We start from the raw sequence: 22,097 nt of genomic DNA, 5'->3' as shown, positions 1-22,097 counted from the left end.
TAATCTGCCAAAGTAATTGGTTTGTTCCCAGGTTCTAAAAAAACAAGTGAATGCTGCATTTCTGACTATTTAACAGAAAATTTCCAAATGTTGAGGCACTCAAGTTTTATTATCATGTAACTGTCATTCTTCTCTGTTTCCCTCTAAAACATTATGAAAACTGACTTTATTTGCTGCTCTGTTTTTAAAAGATTACAAATGACTGCATCCTCAAATGCTGCTGTGTTGGCTCTCTACTTAATAATAGATGTATAGTTAGATGATAATGATTTTTACATCATACTAGTAATGTTTTTTGTTGGTTGGAAATCTGTCAGGATGTTATTGCAGTTATTTACAATTGCCAAAACATGTCAGTTTAGTTGAACGAACAAATGTCTCCATATCCTCTGCTCATTCTGCAGGACACAAGAATGTAGGGCTGTCCTCGACTAAAGAAATTCTTAGTCGACTAACACTTATACGATTTTGTCGACTAATCGATTAGTTGATTTAATTGACAGAGCTGTGCGCTTTGAGAGGTGGTTAAGACTAGAAAAGCACAATATAAATGTAGTTAATTAACCATCTGTAAAACTGAGTTTTTCCACAATTAATCCTGCAAAAGCACCACTTTAAATCTTGTGTTTACCATAAATGTGCTCATGAGTTTCTTGGAAATAAGTAATTAAGCATGAATAAGCATAAAAAATGACTTATCAACTGAAGAAATCTTAGTCGACTAAGACCAAAACGACCGATTAGTCGACTAATCGACTAAGAGGTGGCAGCCCTACAAGAATGCGTGAATTAAATGGCTGTGAAAACTGCCACCCTGATTCATAGATGACAGATATCCTAACGGTGTTACCAACAGATGTAATAACAAAGGGAATCCCAGTGTGATGTGTCTCAGGTCTCTGTGAGAGAAATGAATGTGATGTGATGAATGCAGAGCCTGAGGAGTAGATGAGAGGTTCAGGTCAGATAATTAGGGTTGTAAATTATCCTGGGACTTGAGGAGAGGGACATTCAGCTGGCCCAAAGGCTTCAACCAACCTCAGTGTGGTGTAGATGCCTCTGCCTTTCACCAAATAACCCAGCTTCTCTATGTTAAGCTTAACACCCCCCCCCCCTTATACGTTTAAATTCTGCTACTTTTTTATAATAAAAGTTTACCTTTGTTTTTATACACATTGAAAGGTATTTTCTTTATTTGTTGGATGTGGGATAATTTGAAGGAAGTGGGTGTAGCCTTTTGTGCTGAGTCACATGACAGGCAAGAGTGGGAGGGGCAGGCCAGGAGCTTGCAGAGCCACAGCAGAGTTTGGCCTCTCACTGGAGCGCTGCACTTTGGCAGGGGACATCTCTTACACACATAGACACAGTTCACACACGGTGAGTGTTTTGCGTACCGGGAGAGTGTGTGCAGAGTGTATGAGTGTGATGTGTGCATTTGTAAGAAAGCAGATGGAAGTAGAGGAGTACATTTTCCTTTGTGTTCGTTTTTCTTTCTTTTTTTTTCTTCTTTTTTTTGCATCTTCCCCCTCTTTCCTGTTAGAGGAGATTTGATCATCTCTTTTCACATACCATACTTGATACATATATCTGCATGCCTTCCATACTTGACTCGTAAAACCAGCTGTTTGTGTCTAAGTGTTATTGTTTTTAGCAGTTCAGTGTCAGGCGTAATATGCAAGACGAATGTGTTTGTTGGCTGCAAAGAAAAATGGCTTTTGAGTACAGGTATAGGTGTAAGTTTCGGAGAGAAGTTTTTCAGTTGTTTGTGTGTGTGTGTGTGTGTGTGTGTGTGTGTGTGTGTAGGTACTATTGTTGAGGTCTTGCATTCTCTCTTTCATCCCCTAATTATGTGTGTCTGCTCTGTGGCAAGCTTTGTAATCAATCTGTCTTTGCATAATAGACACGTGTGTGTGTGTGTGTGTGTGTGTACAGTACAGTACAGGCCAAAAGTTTGGACACACCTCATTCAATGTGTTTTCTGTATTTTCATGACTATTTACATTGTAGATTCTCACTGAAGGTATCAAAACTATGAATGAACACATGGAATTATGTACTTAACAAAAAAGTGTGAAATAACTGAAAACATGTCTTATATTTTAGATTCCTCAAAGTAGCCACCCTTTGCTTTTTTTGATAACTCTGCAAACCCTTGGTGTTCTCTCAATGAGCTTCATGAGGTAGTCACCTGAAATGGTTTTCACTTCACAGGTGTGCCTTGTCTGGGTTAATTAGTGGAATTTTTTCCCTTATTAATAAAAAAGCAAAGGCTGGCTACTTTGAAGAATCTAAAATATAAGACATGTTTTCAGTTATTTCACACTTTTTTGTTAAGTACATAATTCCATATGTGTTCATTCATAGTTTTGATGCCTTAAGTGAGAATCTACAATGTAAATAGTCATGACAATAAAAAGGAAACGCATTGAATGAGAAGGTGTGTCCAAACTTTTGGCCTGTACTGTATGTGTGTGTGTGTGTGTGCACACACACACACACACACACACACACACACACACACACACACACACACACACACACACACACACACACACACACACACACACACCCTAATTTATTTTTTTTATACACCGGCATCGGCCCAATAAGCAGACTGACCCAATGTCAACAACAGATGATGATTTCCGTCCAGCTACCATTGTGTGGGTCTGGGTGGCGCTTGTGTGTGTTTTTTTTTTTTTTTTTTTTTACTATTTGTAAATCAGTGACGTAGCTAAAGTGAAGACTAAGCAAAGGGGACTACAGCTGGAAATAAGGCTAATGCTGCTCCTTTTACTGAACAGTTAATGAAAGGGGACTGTTCACGACCTTATAAACTAATAACAATGTCTGCGGTCTGGCTGTTTTTCAAAATGAGACCCATGAAAGCACTATGCAATACTTGCAAGGTCGAAGTAATGAGAGGAGGATGCGGTGTCAAATCCTTTAACGCCGCCAATTTGATCACTCGTATGACAAACCACCATCCAGAAGTTCACAAACAATATAGGGAGCAAGCTTCTAGCAGCAGCCTAAACGCAAACCGCGGCGGCTGAAGCCTACACTGTAGCGAGTGTGTGTTGGAGAGAGAGTTTATCTGTCGGTGAATAAATGCTACTACTCCTCAAGACCCAAGCCAAGTTCCAGTGTCTTGCATGCTAGCTGCTAGTTAAAAAAAGTGGAGGGTTTAGGTTTAGCCACAGAGCTAGCGACAACTTCAGCTCAGGCTCACTGACTTAAGGTGGGCTGGCTTTAAGGTGGACCAGCTATTCTCATTTTAGTGACAGGCTGCTCTTTCAAGTTTCGCTTTAGTGATCTCTCCCTCACCAACCCAGGGAAAACTTTAAATAGGACATTTAGTGTTATTTTCCTTTTTAGTTATTGATTTATGATCCAAACTTTTTCACAGATGTGAGTTAAACTAGACTTTAAGTTATACTACAAAAGTAGTATAGGAGAGACTTGGTGTTCTCTTTATTTTATTTACACACACACAGAGCGATGTTCTATCATGTTTCTGCCCCTACTGTGTTTAAATCCACTTCTCTGCTTCTCTCCATTTTTCCTCCCTTCTGACATTGTCAACACACTGGACGTGTTTTGCGGTTTCTGACAGTGATCTATTACCAGATCACATAGTGAGCACTCGGAAGTGTGCGTTTGTGCAGCAAAGTTAAAGGTTAGCGCCACATGTTGTCATTAGGCTCCGCAGAGTGCGTAAGGGAATCATTTTAGTTTCTTTGGAAAGTACAGTGAAGGAATCCTCTTAGTGAATGGTAATCAGTGGAAAGTAGTCCTCATTACTTTCCAGTCAGAAACCCTGTATATCAGATGTTTACCAAAATCAAAGGATATTCTCTTTGTTCTGTATAAGCGGTCTCATTTGCCCTATCCATCTCAAGTTTCTTTCAAGTTTATTTTTGCTTTTCTGCTTCTTTAATTAGTCTTTCTGTCTGTGTGTAAGCGAGAAAGTGTGTGATCTTTTGGCTAACTGGTGATGTGACAGCAGTTGTAACAAAGCAGAACCTCTGCATTGTATCATCTATGCTTTGTTGTCTAGGGTTGACCTGAGCGATACAAGGCTTTGCTCTTTGATAATATCAAACCGATGGAAAACAGCAGCCACCCTTCACCTTTTTAGAGAGTCACCCGCCTCTGTTTTGCCTCACAAGCATGCACGCACACATTGACACACACACACACACAGCTGATGAAAGGAGCACTGTTGTGGCCCCCTGTGCATTGCCAGGCAAGAATAGGCAATGGCCTTTCACCAGTGTTTGATGGGATGCTGAAAAGGTCATCGTTACCTTCTGCATATTGAATGTCTTTCTGTGTCTGTGTGTGATTGAGTAGCCAATAAGTCAGTGCAGTACGATTATGTTTCTGTTGTGGAATTCATCATCATAACTTTGAAATGCAAAATATTTCATGAATGCAACCGGAGCTCTGTAATGTAAAATTGATAAGGTTTTGTAGCTCGACGTGCTGTACATTCTTAGAATAACACGTTTTGTGGTGTGTGGATGTGCATGCATGTGCATTTTGTGTTCATTATAAGAAAGTGTTGTAAAATGTAGTGTTTTAGTTGACTCTGTAAACCTAGGATTTTTAATATATATCAGATATAAATCAGGACAGACTACAATGTAGTAACACAAAATGTGTAGGACTTAATCTTTAAGTGGAGTGGGTACAGTAATGTACACAGTGTCAAAAATTATGTTTTGGAATTTTAAAATAGAGGATGTCCTCTAAAAGACAACAGGGATTTTAAAGGTTAAGTGCCAATATGAGTGATGAGGAAGCCTTAATAATTGACTAATTTAACCTCCATTCAACTGAATGAAAAGGAAATCATACTTAGTCAACTGTTCTACATGACCTAGCGAATTATTATAGTCCGTAGTAGTTGGGTCTTCTGAAGGTATTGTCTGCTACTCTTGAGCTTTGTATGTGGGTCAGTCACAGTCCATAAATACTGCCCCTGAGGCCTGGAGAGGACCAGAGTGACAGGCTGTATAACACACACACACACACACACACACACACACACACACACACACACACACACACACACACAGACACAGACAGATTGTGGAGTGGGTCAAAGGGCCTAAGGATTCCAGAAACAGGATTGCTTCAAATGTTTGTTTCATGTATGTCCATATTGACATACAACTGCATGTGAAGATGTGTTATGAGTTTGACATCTTTTGACTGTCAAACTGATGTGAGGAAAGAGGTCAGATTCCTGAGCCCCATGGCCCTGTAGATCCTTGCTTGCTGTCAGCCAACCATTTGACTGATACACTTTGACCCGCTCACTAAGATAAAGAACTACACTGGCTAGCTACCACAGAGGTAGCCTAATGACTTTAGCAACTCCTGTCAGTGAGCAACTAGCAGATAATAGCTAGTTAACTTATTATTCAGCCTCTTTGCAAAGAGCCTCAATTGGCAACTTCCTGATTCAGTTAGCTTTTGTGTAAACACACCTAGGGGTTAACGTTTAGCAGGCGCTTTGGGCTAGAATATTGTTTTGTAAGGCTTAACAATTCCGTCAATTGCAGGAATGTTGTATTGCAGTGGAAGCTCTTTCCTTAAATGTTAATGTTGAGTTAGAAATTAAATAAATGAGCCGTAGAGTGATGAGTTTGTCCATTACCTTAGTTTCTCCTGCTTTTCATAATCTATGGATTAAACCTTGCAAAATGCACTTTGTTGCTGTAAAGGACCTTTTTTCTTGTGAGCTGCTCGGTGTCGGGGGCAGTTAAAGAGCCTAGAAAGACAACAGCTCTCTTTTACACCACCGCAGTGTGGGGTCTGAACACATTCTTCTGGCAGTCTAGACAAATCTGTGGGCTTCTACTTTCATTACTGAAATTTACAAACCTTTCTCAACTTTCTTTTAAGTAAAACTAGTTGCTGAAGCTACTTGCACTGACATCAATAAAACCTGGGCTGTGTAGACTGAAAGTACAAAGAATGTATTAAGACATTTTGTTGTGTAGCTGTGGAGAGGTGACACGTAGTAATTATACAATCCTTTACAAACATTCATACAAAATATTTCTTATACACAAGACATAACCACACGTTATTACGGATATCCCGATCAGCTTTTTTGACCCTCGATCTGATTAAAAAAAAAAAAAAAAAAAAAATATTGAATATCTGCCGATACCGGGTCCCGACCGGATACTTTACTCAGGTAATGGAGCAGCACACCGGTTTTTGTTAACAAAAATAACCATGTAAACAAAGTTATTAAAATATTTCTTAAGCTTAATACATTTAACTTAGTGGAACGAATTAGTCTTTTGTTTCAACACCAAAACCGTATAAAACAGTCTCAAGTTCCCTGTTGAACAACGAAAACTAAACTGACGCCTTTTGCGATTAATAGTCAATCTTTGATAAAACTAAACGTAGTAATGTGTCTTGCACTTAATAGTCATTCTTTGATTTTCTTCTTGTGTTTACAGTCGTCTCCAGGGAATAATGGCCTGAAAGCGTGGTTTCCTGGGGGAATCCCAGAAAAAGTGTGGAGAATTGGTGTAATCCACTTCTGCTTAAAAGAAAAAAGGGTGACTAAGAAAGACTGACTATTTTTAGAGACACTCTCTGGACAGACACTGGTGAGTGGCCGCGCCCATCTTGGTTTGAAAGTGGCGGCATCCAGGCAGTCTGGCTGTGGTGCAGGGCGTGTGTGATTAGGGCAATCAGTACAAGCTGATGTATCTGATCGGAGTAAGGTAATCAGGGTAAATGCCCATCCCCGATCGGTTAAAAATGCGAAAATCGGCTCTGATACTGTGATCAGGACATCCCTACACATTATGAATAGAAGGAAGCGTACACATATCTTTCACAGACCAATGCACACCCAGTGCCAGGTGACACAATGAGCGAGTTGGACCCTGCAGGGGTCAAAGAGCACATTTCTCTAGAGAGCTGAATGATGAGGACTCTGGGAACTGGGCCTTGCTGCACAAACACACTGACTTTAATAACACAACAGGCCATATTTGCACTGCCACCACTCCAATTTCCCCATTTTATTAAGGGATTCACTGTCAGAGGGTGGGAAAAAGTGTTTGGGTGTATTTACATGAATGTTTATAAACCTCCCCTGGGCCTGCCCTAAACCAATGTGGTCTGAGTTATCGACAGTAATTGATTCTGTGCTGGAGCGCTGTTGGAGTTCCAGTTGAAAGTAATTGAATGGCTACATGCACTTTAATCTTTTCTCAGTTATGCTTGTACCATTTCTTCCTCTTAGGGGAAATTAACCGTAAAAAAGCAAGCTCGAGAATCATTGGAAAGGCCTCACAGAAACTCTTTTTTTTTTTTTATTGTATTACATTGAATAAGGTTTGCAGCAGTCCACACATTTCTGAAGAAGGATCTGGGTCACCATCAAGACAACTGTATCCATGTTACGATGAGACAAGCCTGCAAACCTTCTATGTCCTGTCTGGGAATTTAAATAAAGAACAAGATGAGCAAATGTTTTCAAAGAGGGCCCATAAAAGATTTTAGACCAGAGCAAAGATGCAAACGACCCATTTAGTGCATTAGTCTGCTAATGTGTGTTTGACATGTAGCTCCAGACAAGTAGTGGAATGACTTGACATGAAATACCTGAGCTCAAGCCGCCTCCCCACTTTGAGGGATTATGAATAGTGGTGGACCTGTGTTACCCCGAAATTCCACCAGGCGCAGATGCGCCGCGTTCCTGCTGTGCCAGGGTTTTGTTCTGCCGTCCACCATGCGGGAGCAACTTAGTTGCAGGTTTTACCTGCCCAACCCACAGATTCCGTTGTTTTGGTCATTTTTTCTGGATATTTGTGCTTCTACCATAAAAGTAAGTAGTCTACATAGTTGGATGATTTCTTCCATTTAGTCCAGTTATGAATGACATGGATGAAAAATTTGTTTCTGTGTATTAGATATGCGATCGGGGGTCTATTTTGGAAAATTGACAGGATGCTCTAGCCTCGCGGTTCCATAAAAAATAGACCTGGCATGTAGTTTTAGCGGAGCGGAGAGCCGCTTCTGGAGAGCTTCTACAATGCGCTGCTTGGTGGGATCCCAAGGATTGTCTTGAGTGGCCACAATTGCTGGTGGCGGCCGCAGCAGCGCCGGAACGCAGCACAGACACGCTTGGTGGAATCTAAGAGTTAAGCTTAGCCGCAGAAACTTCACTTTAAAAGTGTTTGTGCTCTGAATGCCATGATTGGTACTATTACAGTAATTAACAAACAAGAACAATGGTTTGACTCATCTTGAGTCATCCTGTCTTTAAGTTTCTGAAAGTATTAACAGTGCTCTACTGGTTAAAAAAACAAATTATGGTATATCATGGTTAATTAAGAAAGTATAAAATAGGTGGTACTTTCTAATAACTCTATAACACAGTCCTAAAAGTATCTAAATAAAGGGAATGATTAAGAAGAATCAGAGTTTTAAGGATTCAGTGTATGAATCACACTCCTATGATATGAACTTCTCTTGGTCCAAGTCCTTTTCTTTCTCTGGATTCCTCTCTTGAGATTCAAGCCAGTTTGTACAGAGGGTCAAACCACTGGTTTGTCATAAAGGGACTAACCTCAGCACCACTCTTTTCCAACCTAAACTGGGAACATGACCTCTGACCTGCTCGCCTTGCTGTCAGGATCAACACCCTGGACAGCTGAGGCATGGCTCAGTGGTTTTGACCACATCTCCACTAAACATAGACGTCACAGTTGCAGTGTTCTTCATAGTTTTTCTTTTCTTTAAAAAAAGGCAACACACAGGGACGGGTTTAACTGGTTTCAACTGTATTTACAGCCCTGTTTGGAGATTTGTGTGTAGTTAGGAATGACCCAAAAGTGGAATAAATCGCAAACGCTATTCTCCACACTTTTTTTCTGTTTCCTCCCCTCCTCCTCCATTCCACACTCCTTCCTCTGTCCTCTTTTTCCTGACCTTATCTTTTTTTACCTCCCCCTACTTAATAATCCTTTTCCTTTTTGCTTCTACTATTATCATGCTTATCCCCACACTCCTGCCTTTCTCTACCTCTTCTTGACTACATCTTTTCTTGCTGCTTTGACTTTATTATCTTTGCTTTGATTTTTCCTCTTTTCTCCACTCCCAAATGCTTCGTGGTATACAGTAGGAGACCCCAGCCATATTTACAAAAAGCAAAGTAATCCGATACTGCTGGAAGCAAGAAAAGATATTCTGTAGTGCCTGTAATTGAAAACAGGATCACAGCAAGCCCAATGAGTCATTCTCTGCTTTCCAATTTCTAAAATTATTTTTGCTTTCTTATTCAGACTCAAAGAAAACATTATCTATGAAAGCCCATAACTGGACCCGATACAGGGGAAAACCTTTTAGAAAGTAGAGCTGAGGGACGGTTAAGTGCTCATATTATGCTTTTTGGCTTTTCCCCTTCCCTTTGTGTTATGTATCTTTTTGTGCACATTATAGGTTTACAAAGTGAAAAAGCCCAAAGTATGGAAGACATTTGCAGCCCCTGAATATAACCCCTTGAAAACATGATTTTGAATCTTAAATATTTCTCTGCAACATAAAAGACTTAAGACAAAAAAGCAACAATCAAAACTAAAGATCTCTCAGCTGTTATTTTTTAACAGTTTAACACTAACAAACTTGACTGCGTGGTTGTGGTTTGATCAGATTTGACTGACAGTGACAGCAACAAGCAAACAAGAAACATTTGAATCAAAATGTGATGGGGGTTAAGTGTGATTGGTCCATCGAAATACATCTTATTTCCCTTCAGAACCTTCTTCTAGCCAGTGAGAATAGCACAGAGAAAATACAGACTCAAATAAATTACTATAATTCTTGTAACTTTGAAAGAAATGTGTCATGTAGAACTCCTTCCCTCCATAGTAAGAAGTTGAACGCTTTTTAGGGCCTAAAAACCAAATCACTTAAGACGTTTCCTCCAGTTCTGCCGGGTTGCTGTGGGATGGTAGACTGATAACATTGTGTCATTGATTGGGATGGGGTTTGATAGCATTTTATCCAATCTAAATCCTTTTAAATCCCTTATTGATCTTTGTAGGCATTATTCTTGATGGGAAATTAAGACATCTTAGTTAAGCTGGGCTTTTAGAGTGTAGGGCTTTCACCACATATGTAGTAACTGCTCTGGGACATTCATTAACCCTGTCCTCCTGACTCATATTTATTTTGGCTGTGAGGGAAAACTGTTTGCTTCTCACTGAGAAAGTCATCTCAAACACCGCAGGCATTTAAAGCATAATATTTGATAAACTGCTCAACATAATTGTTTAAAAAAAATTTGAGCTAGATCAGTTGACCTGAGACTTTTTTTTTTTTTAACAAAATCAATATTTATCATGTTTACACCAAAGCCTGTTTATGTGCTAACATCCACCACACATACTGAGATACCTGATGCTCCTACAGTATGTGGTGTCTTCTTATTCCTATTTGACCTGGCATGAACTTGTATTCTTTCTATCTCAGGCTAGTGTTTTGACTAAGGTTGGGGTAATGTCCCCATGCTGGTAAGACGACATGCAGGGCTAGACATTTTTCATGTGGAGGTCAAATGTCTTTTAACATTTATTGGGTCCTTATCCAACCGGCTGTCTCCTGATATCTGTGTTTACTGGCTAGAAAACATTTTAGGCCTAGAGCACTTTGGCAGGACATCGTGGAAGAGCTGAAGGTATGAATGCCTCTGATTTATGGTCAGTTAATCCAGATGTTTTACAATAGGCTACTTGTGAGTCCTTCACAATTCTGGTATTAGTCACACTCAAAACAACAGAATTAACACAATACGCTTCACTTGTGGGATTTGTAGTTTACTGAAATTGACGACACAGGACTAAAACGGTTTATTACTTGTAATAAAAGTGATTGATTTCCATTGCTTCAAGCACTTTGTGTTCTTTTGTGTGTGTTGTACATTTGCCAAGTCTTTTACAGTCTTTGACTTTACTTTGACTTGGGCAAACAGGCAGCGTGCACTCATGAAGGACAGTTAACAATGCTCTGTAGAGTCTTGCTGCTTCTGTCTTGAAAACCAGTTAGTTAAGATGCAGGATAAGCAGACAACTTTCGGTCTCTCTTCCATTCACTCTGTCTTTAGGTTGCTTTAGTATTTTTCCACCCACACTCTGTGAGCGGTGTGCGTTTACTATTTGTTAAACAGAACAGACGGTTTGTTAATACAATAGATGTGGTTGGTATTGTTCTCAGTACCCTGTACTCAAACTAGGAAATGAGACACTTATTTCAGGACAATACAGGTACTTTGTACACAAAGCCTTCTAAAGTAGAAATACCATGAGAATAGGGACCAGGTCACAGAACCACTTAAACTTGGCTAGGGCCAAAAGAACTCTCAGGGGGCCATTTCACTGGTTATTTTATCACAAATTAGGTAAATGTTGGTAAAAGCTAGGGCTCGGTATTGCCAACGATTTAACAAATCGATTCATAATGTCCCGAATCGATTTTATTCTCGATTTTATTTTCGATTCAATATAAATTAGGTTAGGAACATTTCTACAATTGTACATGGTTCCGTCTGACTTGCTGCATTCTTAAAAGTATTGTTGTTTACATTAAGAACTGACCCCTAAGCAGTTACATTATTTTACTTTTTATTTAACATGAACACAATAAAGTGCAGCTCTACAGACTCTACAGTCAGTGAGTATTGTGTGATATTTCACTCAGATATCTTGAGGTGACAGAGGGACCCCTTTTGAAAATAGCCATGCCATTTTTTCCTCGCCAAAATGTGGCCTATTTTTGGAGGGTTATTATAACCCCCTTCCCGACACCCTAGTATTACATACTTGGTACCAATGGATTTTTTTTTAGGTCTTTTAGTTTTCATATGATACAGACAAAGATCGATTCTTGGATTTCTTCTTTTTTTTGAAAATCGATTTTTATTTTTTTTATTTTTTAACCCAGCTCTAGTAAAACCCATTGTTTATTTTCTCCCTTTTTTAAACCCACACTGATCACAAAATAAAGGTGTAGTTACAGAATTCGAGGATTGCATGTAGGTATAAAATAGATATAGGCCTGCAACAGAATATTTTAATTAAAAATGTATCTGATGATTATTTTCTCAACTAGACAATTAATTACTTAAAATGTCAGAAAAATAGTGAGCAATGCTCATCACAATTTCCTAAAGCCCAGGGTGAAGTTGTTCAGTTGTTGTTTTGTCCAACAGTCCAAAATTCAAAGATTTCAGTTTACTATCAAAAAGAAATGCAGTAAATTCTTGAAAAAAATTGAAAAACTGGAATAATTATATATATTTGGCATTTTTCCTTGAAATTTTTTTTTTTATTGTTTCAGCTCTAAAAAGATGTCTCTGACATTTTGATCATTTAGTGTGTTCATAGTATCTATTATTTTAAAAGGAGGAGGTTATTTCATTAGTGTTTTGCAGGTGTAGCTGCTGTTGGATGATATTTAAATGTGACCTCTGAGGCTGAAACTTTACCGTAAGTGTCTGTTAACCCCATTCATTTTATGTCTATTCCTTTGATGCTTTGCTGGCATCCTGCTTCAGGCGAAGCTCAGTTGTCGCAGCCATGCCTGTCAAGGCGTGCTAGCCCCTGGCCAACATCTCTGTTTACAGCACATAGCAGTCAAACAGAGAGAAATTGACGTGAACAGTGGTGAGCGGAGATGAAAAGAAAGAGGTTGTGCGAGGCAGAGATAAAGGTGATAAGAGGGGACTTCAGCAGAGTTTGGGGAGAGGGAGAACAAATGTAATGTTCAAGATAAAAGCCAGTGGGAGGGAAGAAGAAGGCAAAGTTGTAATGTCGGAGCAAAGAAGACATGGGAGTCACACAAGAGAGACAATATAAAACTAAGAGATGGAGTAGAGAGGGAAACTGATGACAGGCGAGATAGGACAGTATCAGTGTGTGGAGAGAGGAAAGGGTGAGGTTGAGAGAGAAAAGATACGAGCAGAGGTATGGGAATGTGGGATGTGCAAAGGAGAGGTGGAGGGCACTAAGTCATAGTAAGTTGCTGACTGACTGCTGGAACAGGATGGGGAAGTGGTGAAAGGAGGCCAGGAGAGCTGCTTCCATACGTGGGTCTCTATGACACATGTACACACACACACACACACACACACACACACACACACACACACACACACTGGAGCACATTATAAAAGTAAGACTCAATTCTAACATGAACTAGTGTTGAGTTTCCACAGCAGTGTTATTCTTCACTGAATTTCTTCCATTAATCAATGCAGTGCCAGTTTGAAGTGTGTGGACTTTCTACTTGTCATTCTCTGTTGCTTTAATTCCTCAAGTGGTACGAGTGTACTGGCTAGTTGTCTGGACTTCTTCTCCTTGTGGCAGGCCAAGTGTCGAGGAGTAACATTTGTGCTTGAGCTGGAATCCAAAAGCAGTTTAATTCTTGGCAGCTAGTCGTGCGTGTGCGTGTGCGCCTGCCGGTCAGCTATGTGATCAAAAGGCGGAAAAGGCTGTATGTGTACGAGGTCATGGCATCCACTGTGTTTAAATGCACAAGCATGTACTCTCCGTTTGTGTGTGTGTGTCTCGGTGAACAGATCAGGTTTCAGCCTCAGCAGTTTTTCTCTTTTCCACTCTCATATTAACAGGACAGTAACTGCACTGTGGAGAGCGAGGGAAAGGGAGGCCCTGTGAGGGGTAACAGCTGCATGAACTACTGTACATACAGACACAAACATACACACTGTAAATTCTTTACCTACGCTGACTTAACACATTGTTAAGCAGAGCTTCACCCACTTTCTGCATGCATATTGGTGACCTTTTAACAGACCATGGGGAACATATTAAAAGTTGAATATTTATCTTAAAATTAGACACATATCCAAAAGCATTCCAAAGGAGGACATTAAGCTAATCATTATCAAAACAAACTGCGGGGATAACCTCCTGCCAATTGCAAAGTACTTTAATGGGGTATATTTTCTAATAGTTTTCTGTTGAGTCAAAAGTATGTGTTGGCATGAGACCAGCCAACCCCTCTGTTTAAAAGACAGGACGTGTTTTTAAAAGGTGTGTGTTTTAGTAAAAACCAGATTTATCAGTCTCCTTCGCTCCAGTCCTTCAGCAGGTGCATTCAAAGCACTGATGAGCAGGCAGGTTTTTGTGTGTTTTTAATGGATCAACATGCCGCTCATAATTTAAGGAGTAGTTCAACATTTTTGGGAGAAACACTTATTCACTTTCTTTCCAAGAGTTAAGATGAAAAAAATACCTTGTGTACTTCCTTGTCTTGCTTACTTGACCTGTTGTTCATATTAGCACCACTGCATATGCACATTTGTCACTTCTATCCACCCCCATACCCTTCGTATCACACCTCATCTCATCCCTTTAACCTTCTCTCTCTTTTTCTCCATCAGGACCAGAAGTGATTCCCAGCTACAGCAGCAGTGCCATGTCTGAGGCAGTGGTGCATGATGCTATGGTTTCCCCAGCAGTGGGTGTCCCGTACGGGGAGAAGGCCGGTGGCCCTGTGTTGGACTTCAGTTATGTGGGCATTGATGCCATTCTGGAACAGATGAGAAGGAAGGCAATGAAGCAGGGTTTTGAGCTCAACATTATGGTTGTGGGTAAGTAGCGCATATGTACACCAGCTAAAGTTTCAGTCATATTGTCCAGATTTAGTTAAAGCTAACATGATTGTGTCTGATAGCACAGTTGCCTCACAGAAAGAAAGTTCTACATACCGCACACTGAAAAGGTGGATTTTTAATCATGAAGATTATTTTGTATTTCATTCTGAGCCTTGTCATCAAGGGCAGAAAGTAAATTTTACATGTAGCATCAAGCTGTTACCATTACACTTATATGTGACTCAAAACTTCTTTAGTCAGCTGTTGTAAAATGTGTCCCTATTCAGGTATGGTATTGTTTTTTCTCTGTAATCATTAAAATTATTTTTAATAAGCAGGCACACACAGTAGGATTCTTTCTCACTGAACCCTCATCACTTTGATCAGACGCCTTTTAAAACAGGAGCTAATTACACACACACACACACACACACCTCAACAGTAGACAGGCCACCATAGAACCCACACCACCTCCCTGCTGAATGTCTCCTCTGGATGATGTGATGAAGCTTGCTTAAGAAGCAGCCTCAGAGTTGAGACTGAGTTATATAAAGTTGTGGAGGCAATGGTAAGCAAAACTAAACAAAGTTGGTTTCCATGTTCAGGTGAAGTTAGATACCACCACTTAAAAAAAAAAAGGGACTTTAGGAAGGAATGATTGGGTTTGGATCTTAATGGTCAAGTGAGATCTTCAGAGATTTGATATAGATTACTAAATCCCCTTTGCATTTTTGTATTGGGCAGAATTGGGTTCAATATAGGGAAGAAGGAAAAAAAGCAGTCTGTATCTGATGACAAAGACATATGGATAAGCATGTTTGCAAAACAAATTTAAATCGTGAAAAATGTTGTCGCTACATTTATTTTATCACAGTTTTAAACAAAATCCACTCTTCTATGGTGTACCACATAAGCAAGTGTGGGACTTACACACCATATTACTGTTGTGATGGTTGTTAGTTGGAGAATGTTGGACCAAGACACTTTGGTTAATACAGATGTTCATACAGCTGACATCAATGCTGCCAAAGCTTTAGAGTTGATATGTGATTTTGCACGTAGTGATGATCAGTTCCAAGACTTCCAACTGAATATGAATTTTCTCCATTTAAACTCTGCAGCTGTTGGCTTCAGTACTAGTTGTACAGATCCATGTTTGCATGTAACTTGTGCTGCTGACTGCCTGTACATGCGACTGAGTTTGTGGCTCCATAAATCAGTAAAGATTTTCTTCTTGATGTTGACTTAATCTGAAGTTGAACTGTGAATGTTTGCTGCCCAGTGGGACCCTCCAAACTCCTCTTCATTAACCCATGGTGATGATGATAGCATGGTGTTGAGGGGTCACAGAGAGTCCCATCCATATCCAAAGACAGTTGATGATGACTCACAGATGAGGAGTCTTGCTGGTTCATCGGCTTTTACATTAAAGTCTCCCTCAGTCCATCTTATCCAAGGCATTTTTTCAGCAAACTGCAACGTGAACTTCAAGACTCCCTGTATTATGATGTCCTTGCAAGAAAACTCCAACAATCATGTACAATATATACATGTACACTTTATATTAGAAGTGTTTGCAAATGAAATAATTAAAGGAAGTATAAAAGTTTTCATATGTATATCCATTCTTTCGACTAATTTCTGACGCAGGGTCACCTAGAACTAAAAACTCAAGGTAGTATTTATTATAGGACTGTCAAACTGTATTAGAACAATGTACAGAGGATACTTAATTTCTGGTTGCTCTGTGCACATTAATCCAAGCCTTCTGATTGTTTTAGGAAAAGACTGGTTTACCTTGGATCCAATCTGTCTTACTGATGGTGTTTTTAGGTTGTAGTCATGTGTGCTGATGGCTTTGCTGCCAGTGTTTGTGTAGACAGACACCTGTAGCTTGTCACTGCTTCAGCCCCAAAACGGACAGCATGGAGTTGTCCAAACTGTCATGGAAATAATGGCTCATGGTTGGGTTTTTTATGGCACCAATGTTACAGTGTGTGGACTGTTACTGTAGTTACCTACAGCACAAGTAGTCAATGTGGGGAAAAAAGATTCTTCTTGAAATGTGTGTCAATGTCTAACTGTCTGCTTTTCTGACTGTTTTTGCTTACAGGACAGAGTGGCCTGGGAAAGTCTACTCTAATGAACACGCTGTTCAAGTCTAAAGTCAGCCGTAAGTCGGTGCTGGCTACAGCCCAGGAGAAGATCCCCAAAACTATCGAAATAAAGTCCATCAGTCATGGTATGGCCCTCTTGAACCCCTCAACTCTTCTGTATACCATCTTTTTGGCTGTTTTCTTTCCATCTGTGTCTGTAGGTCTGTTAGCCAAAATACACCCATCTCATTCTCAGCTACTATGTTTTTCTTCTCTGTCCTTCTGTCTTTACACTTTTCTCTTTGTCAGATAGTTTTATATACTGCGTGTGTAGTCACTCCAAACAGTCATAGTACTTAATCCGTATTTATCTCTCTTTTCTTTCACTCCAATTCTCTTTAATTACTGTAATCATGGCTGAAATTATCTCTGAATATATCGTATTTTTAGCCTCATAAAACCAGCCTAGTTTTAAATTTGCCAGCTGTTTTGAAAATGTTCTTAAAAGTATGACCAATTATCCCCTCAAATCTGTTTTGTACGAATAGATATAAGGCAAGAAATAAGCAGTGCAGTTGCAGAGTCATGCTACATTTATTTATTTTTTAACATCTACAATGCCTTGTTTAGTAGTAGTTTATAGTGCACACAGGTGTTTTTTGACATAATAGTATACAGTGTGTGTTTCTGTGCGTGCAGACATCGAAGAGAAGGGAGTGAGAATGAAGCTGACAGTCATCGACACACCAGGCTTTGGAGACCAGATCAACAATGAGAACTGGTACACTACGATTTTGTCATCATTGCATTAATGATATAAACAGTACAATATTTAAATTGTGTCTAACCAGAAGCCCCTCTCTTTTTCTTTACCTTTCCTGTTATGTCACTCCTTATCTTTCTCCTCACTGTTTGTCTCACTCTCTGAGCCCCTCCCATCTTTACTCATTTACCCCTTTTTCCTTTTCTACCTCTGTGTTGCTTTCTCTTTTCCTCTTTTATCCTTTCATCACTTCCCTTTCCACTCCTCTCTCACCTCTCTCTTCATCCCTGCCATGGTCTAGCTGGCAGCCCATCATGAAGTTTATTAATGACCAGTATGAGGCGTACCTGCAGGAGGAGATTAACATCAACAGGAAGAAAAGGATTCCAGACTCCAGAGTCCACTGCTGCATATACTTCATTCCCCCGACCGGACACTGGTAAGGACATATTCAAACATGGTTAAATATGGACACAAGTTGAACACACACAGCATAGAAATATTGATTGTCCCTACTTCTTTGTCAGCACCTAACACAACAACACTAAAATGATGTCAGTGCCTCCATCACTGGTGCTTAGATTTAAAGGAACACACAATGTTGGACACTTAAGGAAAAGTTTCAACAACAAAATTTGGCAAATTTTGTTTGCTTTCTTGCCATAAATTAGATGAGAAGATTGTATTTTGGCATATTTGGAATCCCACTCTGACAACAAGAAAAAGACAAACATCAGAGTCACACTTTTAATGCTCAGAGCTAGTGCTGACAGATAAATCGTATTTTCTTTGTCATTGTGATATGAACATGCGCGATTAACACAGCGCAAAAGCCTGAAACGTGATGAATAAGGAAAATCATTTATTTCAGGGATAGGTACCGAAACCTGGTATAAAACGGGCACCAGGCCTACCTAAAAAATACTTTATCAATACACCTGTTCAACAAGCGTAGACGCTAGCTCAGCTAATAGCGAATTATGACAAGCCAAGCTGTTGCTGCTCTGCAAAAATGTAGCCTAGTTATATTTAATTCTAATCTTAAAAGACAACCATGCAGACATAGGAAATGTATAGCTAATCAATATTTGTTTATCTCAAGTCATTGTTATGGCAATATTGAACTGTGTTATCGCATGTTGCAGATTTTCCTCATATTGTGCAGGCCTACTCAGAGCATGGTAAACAAGACAAAGGTTAGTTTGTAATATGCACACAGATGGGAAGCTGTCATCTTTCTTTATACATTAGTATGGTCCTTCCCCTCTGGTAAGGGTTATTTCTTTCAGTTAGTGTTTTGCTTGCCTTTGTTCTTAAGACAAAGGGCTCACCAGCCAAAGGGGAGGGTCTTCTGATGACATCCAGGTGAGCAATAATGCCTAAGCATATGCAATCAGGTCAAGATTCATTCAGTCAAAGGTTACATTGTAAAGTAATTAGCATAATCAGTTAAAACATTTTTTTTATTTTTTTTTATGGTCAAATGCAATTTCATTTAAAGGTTACATTGTAAGGGAAATACAGCATGATCAAAGACAAAAAATTGACACCACTCTCATGTTTGTACAGGAAAGATGATGCAAGCACCAGCAGATGGGTAACTTAGCTTAAACGTGCGCTGTGGAGTAAACCAACAAAAGTTAGATGTACATTATAGGTTACTCACAAAAACACATTGAGTGCATCTTTGAGGACGAACAAAAGTGAATATATTTCCTTTGTCATCCAACCATTTGCAAATGTTTTTTTTAGATCCTGCATTGTTTACATTCATGTTAACTAGCTTGCAGTCTTCCTCTTCCCTGACTTTGTGTGTGTATTACTGTGTTTCTTGGCTCATTAAAGCCACATATAGATCAGTGGTATAGTGAAAAACCATTGGCAGGACTGTTTTAATCCATGCAACAACAAAAACAAGCCAGGCTAGGCTATCTCTTTCCCCCTGTTACAAGTGTTTTTACCTAGCTAATTTAGCCGGCAGCTGGCAGTAGCTAGATATTTAGCGTACAGACATGAGAGCAGTACCCATCTTCTCATCTAACTCTTGGCCAAACGAATACCGTAAGCATATTTCCCCCCCAAAAAATGTATGTATTCTTTATTATCACAGTGATTGTTAGGTGACAATGGAATAGCATCAACTAAAACTTCAACAATTGCCATTGTTACTGGCACTAACGGTGTGTTGTTAAACATGCTAACAGATCACATTTCTTTGTTTGTTCTCAAGCTTTTCAGTGTGAAGCAATGCGAAACATTTCTCTGCATCTTAGCCCTCATTTTCAACACAAACACACACACACAGCCACACACATTTCCGCTCAACACGATGCAACATATCCATGAACACCAGTTCAAGATGGGCTGCTCTCGCCTTGCCCTGAAGCAGCACAATGTCCCAAGTTTCTTTCCCTGGATCTCTTACAGACACACACATCTGGCTCTGATCGAACTGCATAAACTGCCGTCCCTCTCCACATTGTGTCGGTTCAGCCCCTCATTGTTTGGAGCTTAGGGCTTTGGCGTATACTAGCAGAAGAAATTAGGGGCAGAGTGCACACAGTCTCATGTGTCCATCAAGTGATAGATTCACAGCGCATTTTATAGCTCTTGCGTTTGTGTAACTCTAGTCGAGCGCACCGGAAAGTCTTGGGAAAATGTTGAAAGCAGCTGTGAATTGTGAGCCTTGTTTGAGCACACACACAACACAACACAGTTGATCATAGAGCACCATTCCAAGAACTGAAACTCTATTAATTTTTGTGTCATGGGCTGTCTTTACTCAGGCAGTGGGGGGATGGCCCGCTGTCTGTGTCCCATCCAGCAACGTTTCATGTTAATTCCTACACTGCAAATGTCACATGGGCTGGCCAGCAGCTGCTCAAGTATTGCTTTAAAAAGTCTAATGGGAGAGAGGAAGGAAGGACGAGAGAGACAGAGAGTCTGTGTGGGTGTCTGGGAGCATGCTGTCAATTAAGCACTTGTCTTTTTGAGTGTGCTCTTGCATTAGTGCAGGAGACTCCTTGTTGACAATGGCCAGTCTTTGTTAAAGTGTTGTTAGCAAGGCTGAATCCACTGCCATAACAACATGCAGATGCGTTTGTCAAACTGCTGGAAAGGCCTCAAACCGACCACAAGTCTTGTCAACATTATCAAGGAGCTGTTCACACATTGTATAGTATGATTAGGTCATGGATGCAACTGTAAATACTGTATGTTAGTAGGTACAGCAGTTCCTCCATCTGGGAGAATTGTTAGGAACATCTGCCCCCTGCTGGAGGAGTTATGTGTTACAAACGTTTTCTTATGTTTTGTCTTACCCTTTCAGTCTGCGGCCTCTTGACGTAGAATTCATGAGACGTCTCAGTAAGGTGGTCAACATTGTCCCAGTCATTGCCAAGGCAGATACACTCACCCTGGAGGAGAGGGACTTCTTCAAAAAGAAGGTAACATTTTTCTGGTTACATTTCCTCTTTTGTTTATTTTTTAATATATTTTTATATTCTTGTATCTAAAACCTCTCCTTTTTATTCCATTAAATCCACACTGTAATCTAGAAACGTCCTTTTTTTTTTTTTTTTTTGTCTCCCTCTTCATGCTTGCATTTTTGTGGAGCAGTAACCAGAGATAGGATAAGTTGCTGTGGTTTTCTTATGTGGTTCTCTCTTGCACTCTCCCCTCGCTCTCTGGACAGTCACAAAACATGTCTACATTCCAGCAAGAGCTCAAGAGCATCTCTCTCTTTCTTTACCCGGTACTTTCTACACCTCTACACGTTTATTGAGGCTGCAGCCGTTAAATCTTTTTGGCAGTCTTCAAGGATCTCAGGATTACCCATCCTCTTATTAGCAATGAGGAGGCTAAACACCCCCTTGTGTGTGTGTGTGTGTGTGTGTGTGTGTGTGTGTGTGTGTGTGTGTGTGTGTGTGTGTGTGTGTGTGTGTGTGTGTGTGTGTGTGTGTGTGTGTGTGTGTGTGTGTGTGTGTGTGTGTGTGTGTGTGTGTGTGTGTGTGTGTGTGTGTGTACGGTGCATGTCAGACTTGGTGTGTGCACAAGTTTGTGCATAGGCATCCATCTTGTAAGGTTTTCTGGTTTGTATACAAACAGCAATTGACAACTAAACCCAAAGTTTTGGAGTAGATTAGAAGGCAGATTAGTGTTAATACCACCATAATCTGTACACTGTGCATGGTGTGTTTGGTGTATTAGTTTCATGTCTCTGAAGGCTGCATCAAGCACGTCTAATTACTCCTGCAATTAGAGGCCTTAGTTTCTATCCTTTCAAAACTGTAGTGGGTTAACGGTTTCTGTTTTTCTCTTAATGTTTAAAATCTCCAGATCAGGGAAGAGCTGCGAGCCAACGGGATTGACGTGTACCCTCAGAAAGAATTTGACGAGGATGCTGAGGACCGAATGATCAACGAGAAGATTAGGGTGAGGGGACCATTTCAAAGCAATTAAAGATACAGTAGATGTGGCAGGAGTTGTGACTCTATTATCCTCATTAATGCTCAGACATGCCTTTCCACAGAGCACAGTCATCCTGAATCCATTCAGAGTCATTGTTAATGTACTTGAC

At 40.0% G+C, this 22,097-nt stretch overlaps 1 protein-coding gene across 4 annotated transcripts in view; it reads left to right on the top strand.

The window, feature by feature from the left end:
* septin9a (septin 9a) overlaps window positions 1-22,097 on the top strand; it is a 70,622-nt gene that overhangs the window by 43,672 nt on the left and 4,853 nt on the right. For 3 of the 4 annotated variants that reach the window (XM_028600219.1, XM_028600217.1, XM_028600218.1), the window contains exons 3-8: window positions 14,447-14,656; window positions 16,773-16,901; window positions 17,455-17,536; window positions 17,820-17,957; window positions 20,847-20,964; window positions 21,857-21,952. In XM_028600219.1, the coding sequence (XP_028456020.1) occupies window positions 14,447-14,656; window positions 16,773-16,901; window positions 17,455-17,536; window positions 17,820-17,957; window positions 20,847-20,964; window positions 21,857-21,952 (773 nt within the window). Of the gene's footprint in view, window positions 1-1,275; window positions 1,378-14,446; window positions 14,657-16,772; window positions 16,902-17,454; window positions 17,537-17,819; window positions 17,958-20,846; window positions 20,965-21,856; window positions 21,953-22,097 lie in introns of those variants that run through there. The other variant, XM_028600220.1, reaches the window with a different exon arrangement.

Source organism: Perca flavescens, chromosome 15, assembly GCF_004354835.1.
Source record: "Perca flavescens isolate YP-PL-M2 chromosome 15, PFLA_1.0, whole genome shotgun sequence".
NCBI lineage: Eukaryota > Metazoa > Chordata > Actinopteri > Perciformes > Percidae > Perca > Perca flavescens.
The sequence above is the reverse complement of the archived record's forward strand: the minus strand, read 5'-3'. Positions and strand labels throughout refer to the sequence as shown.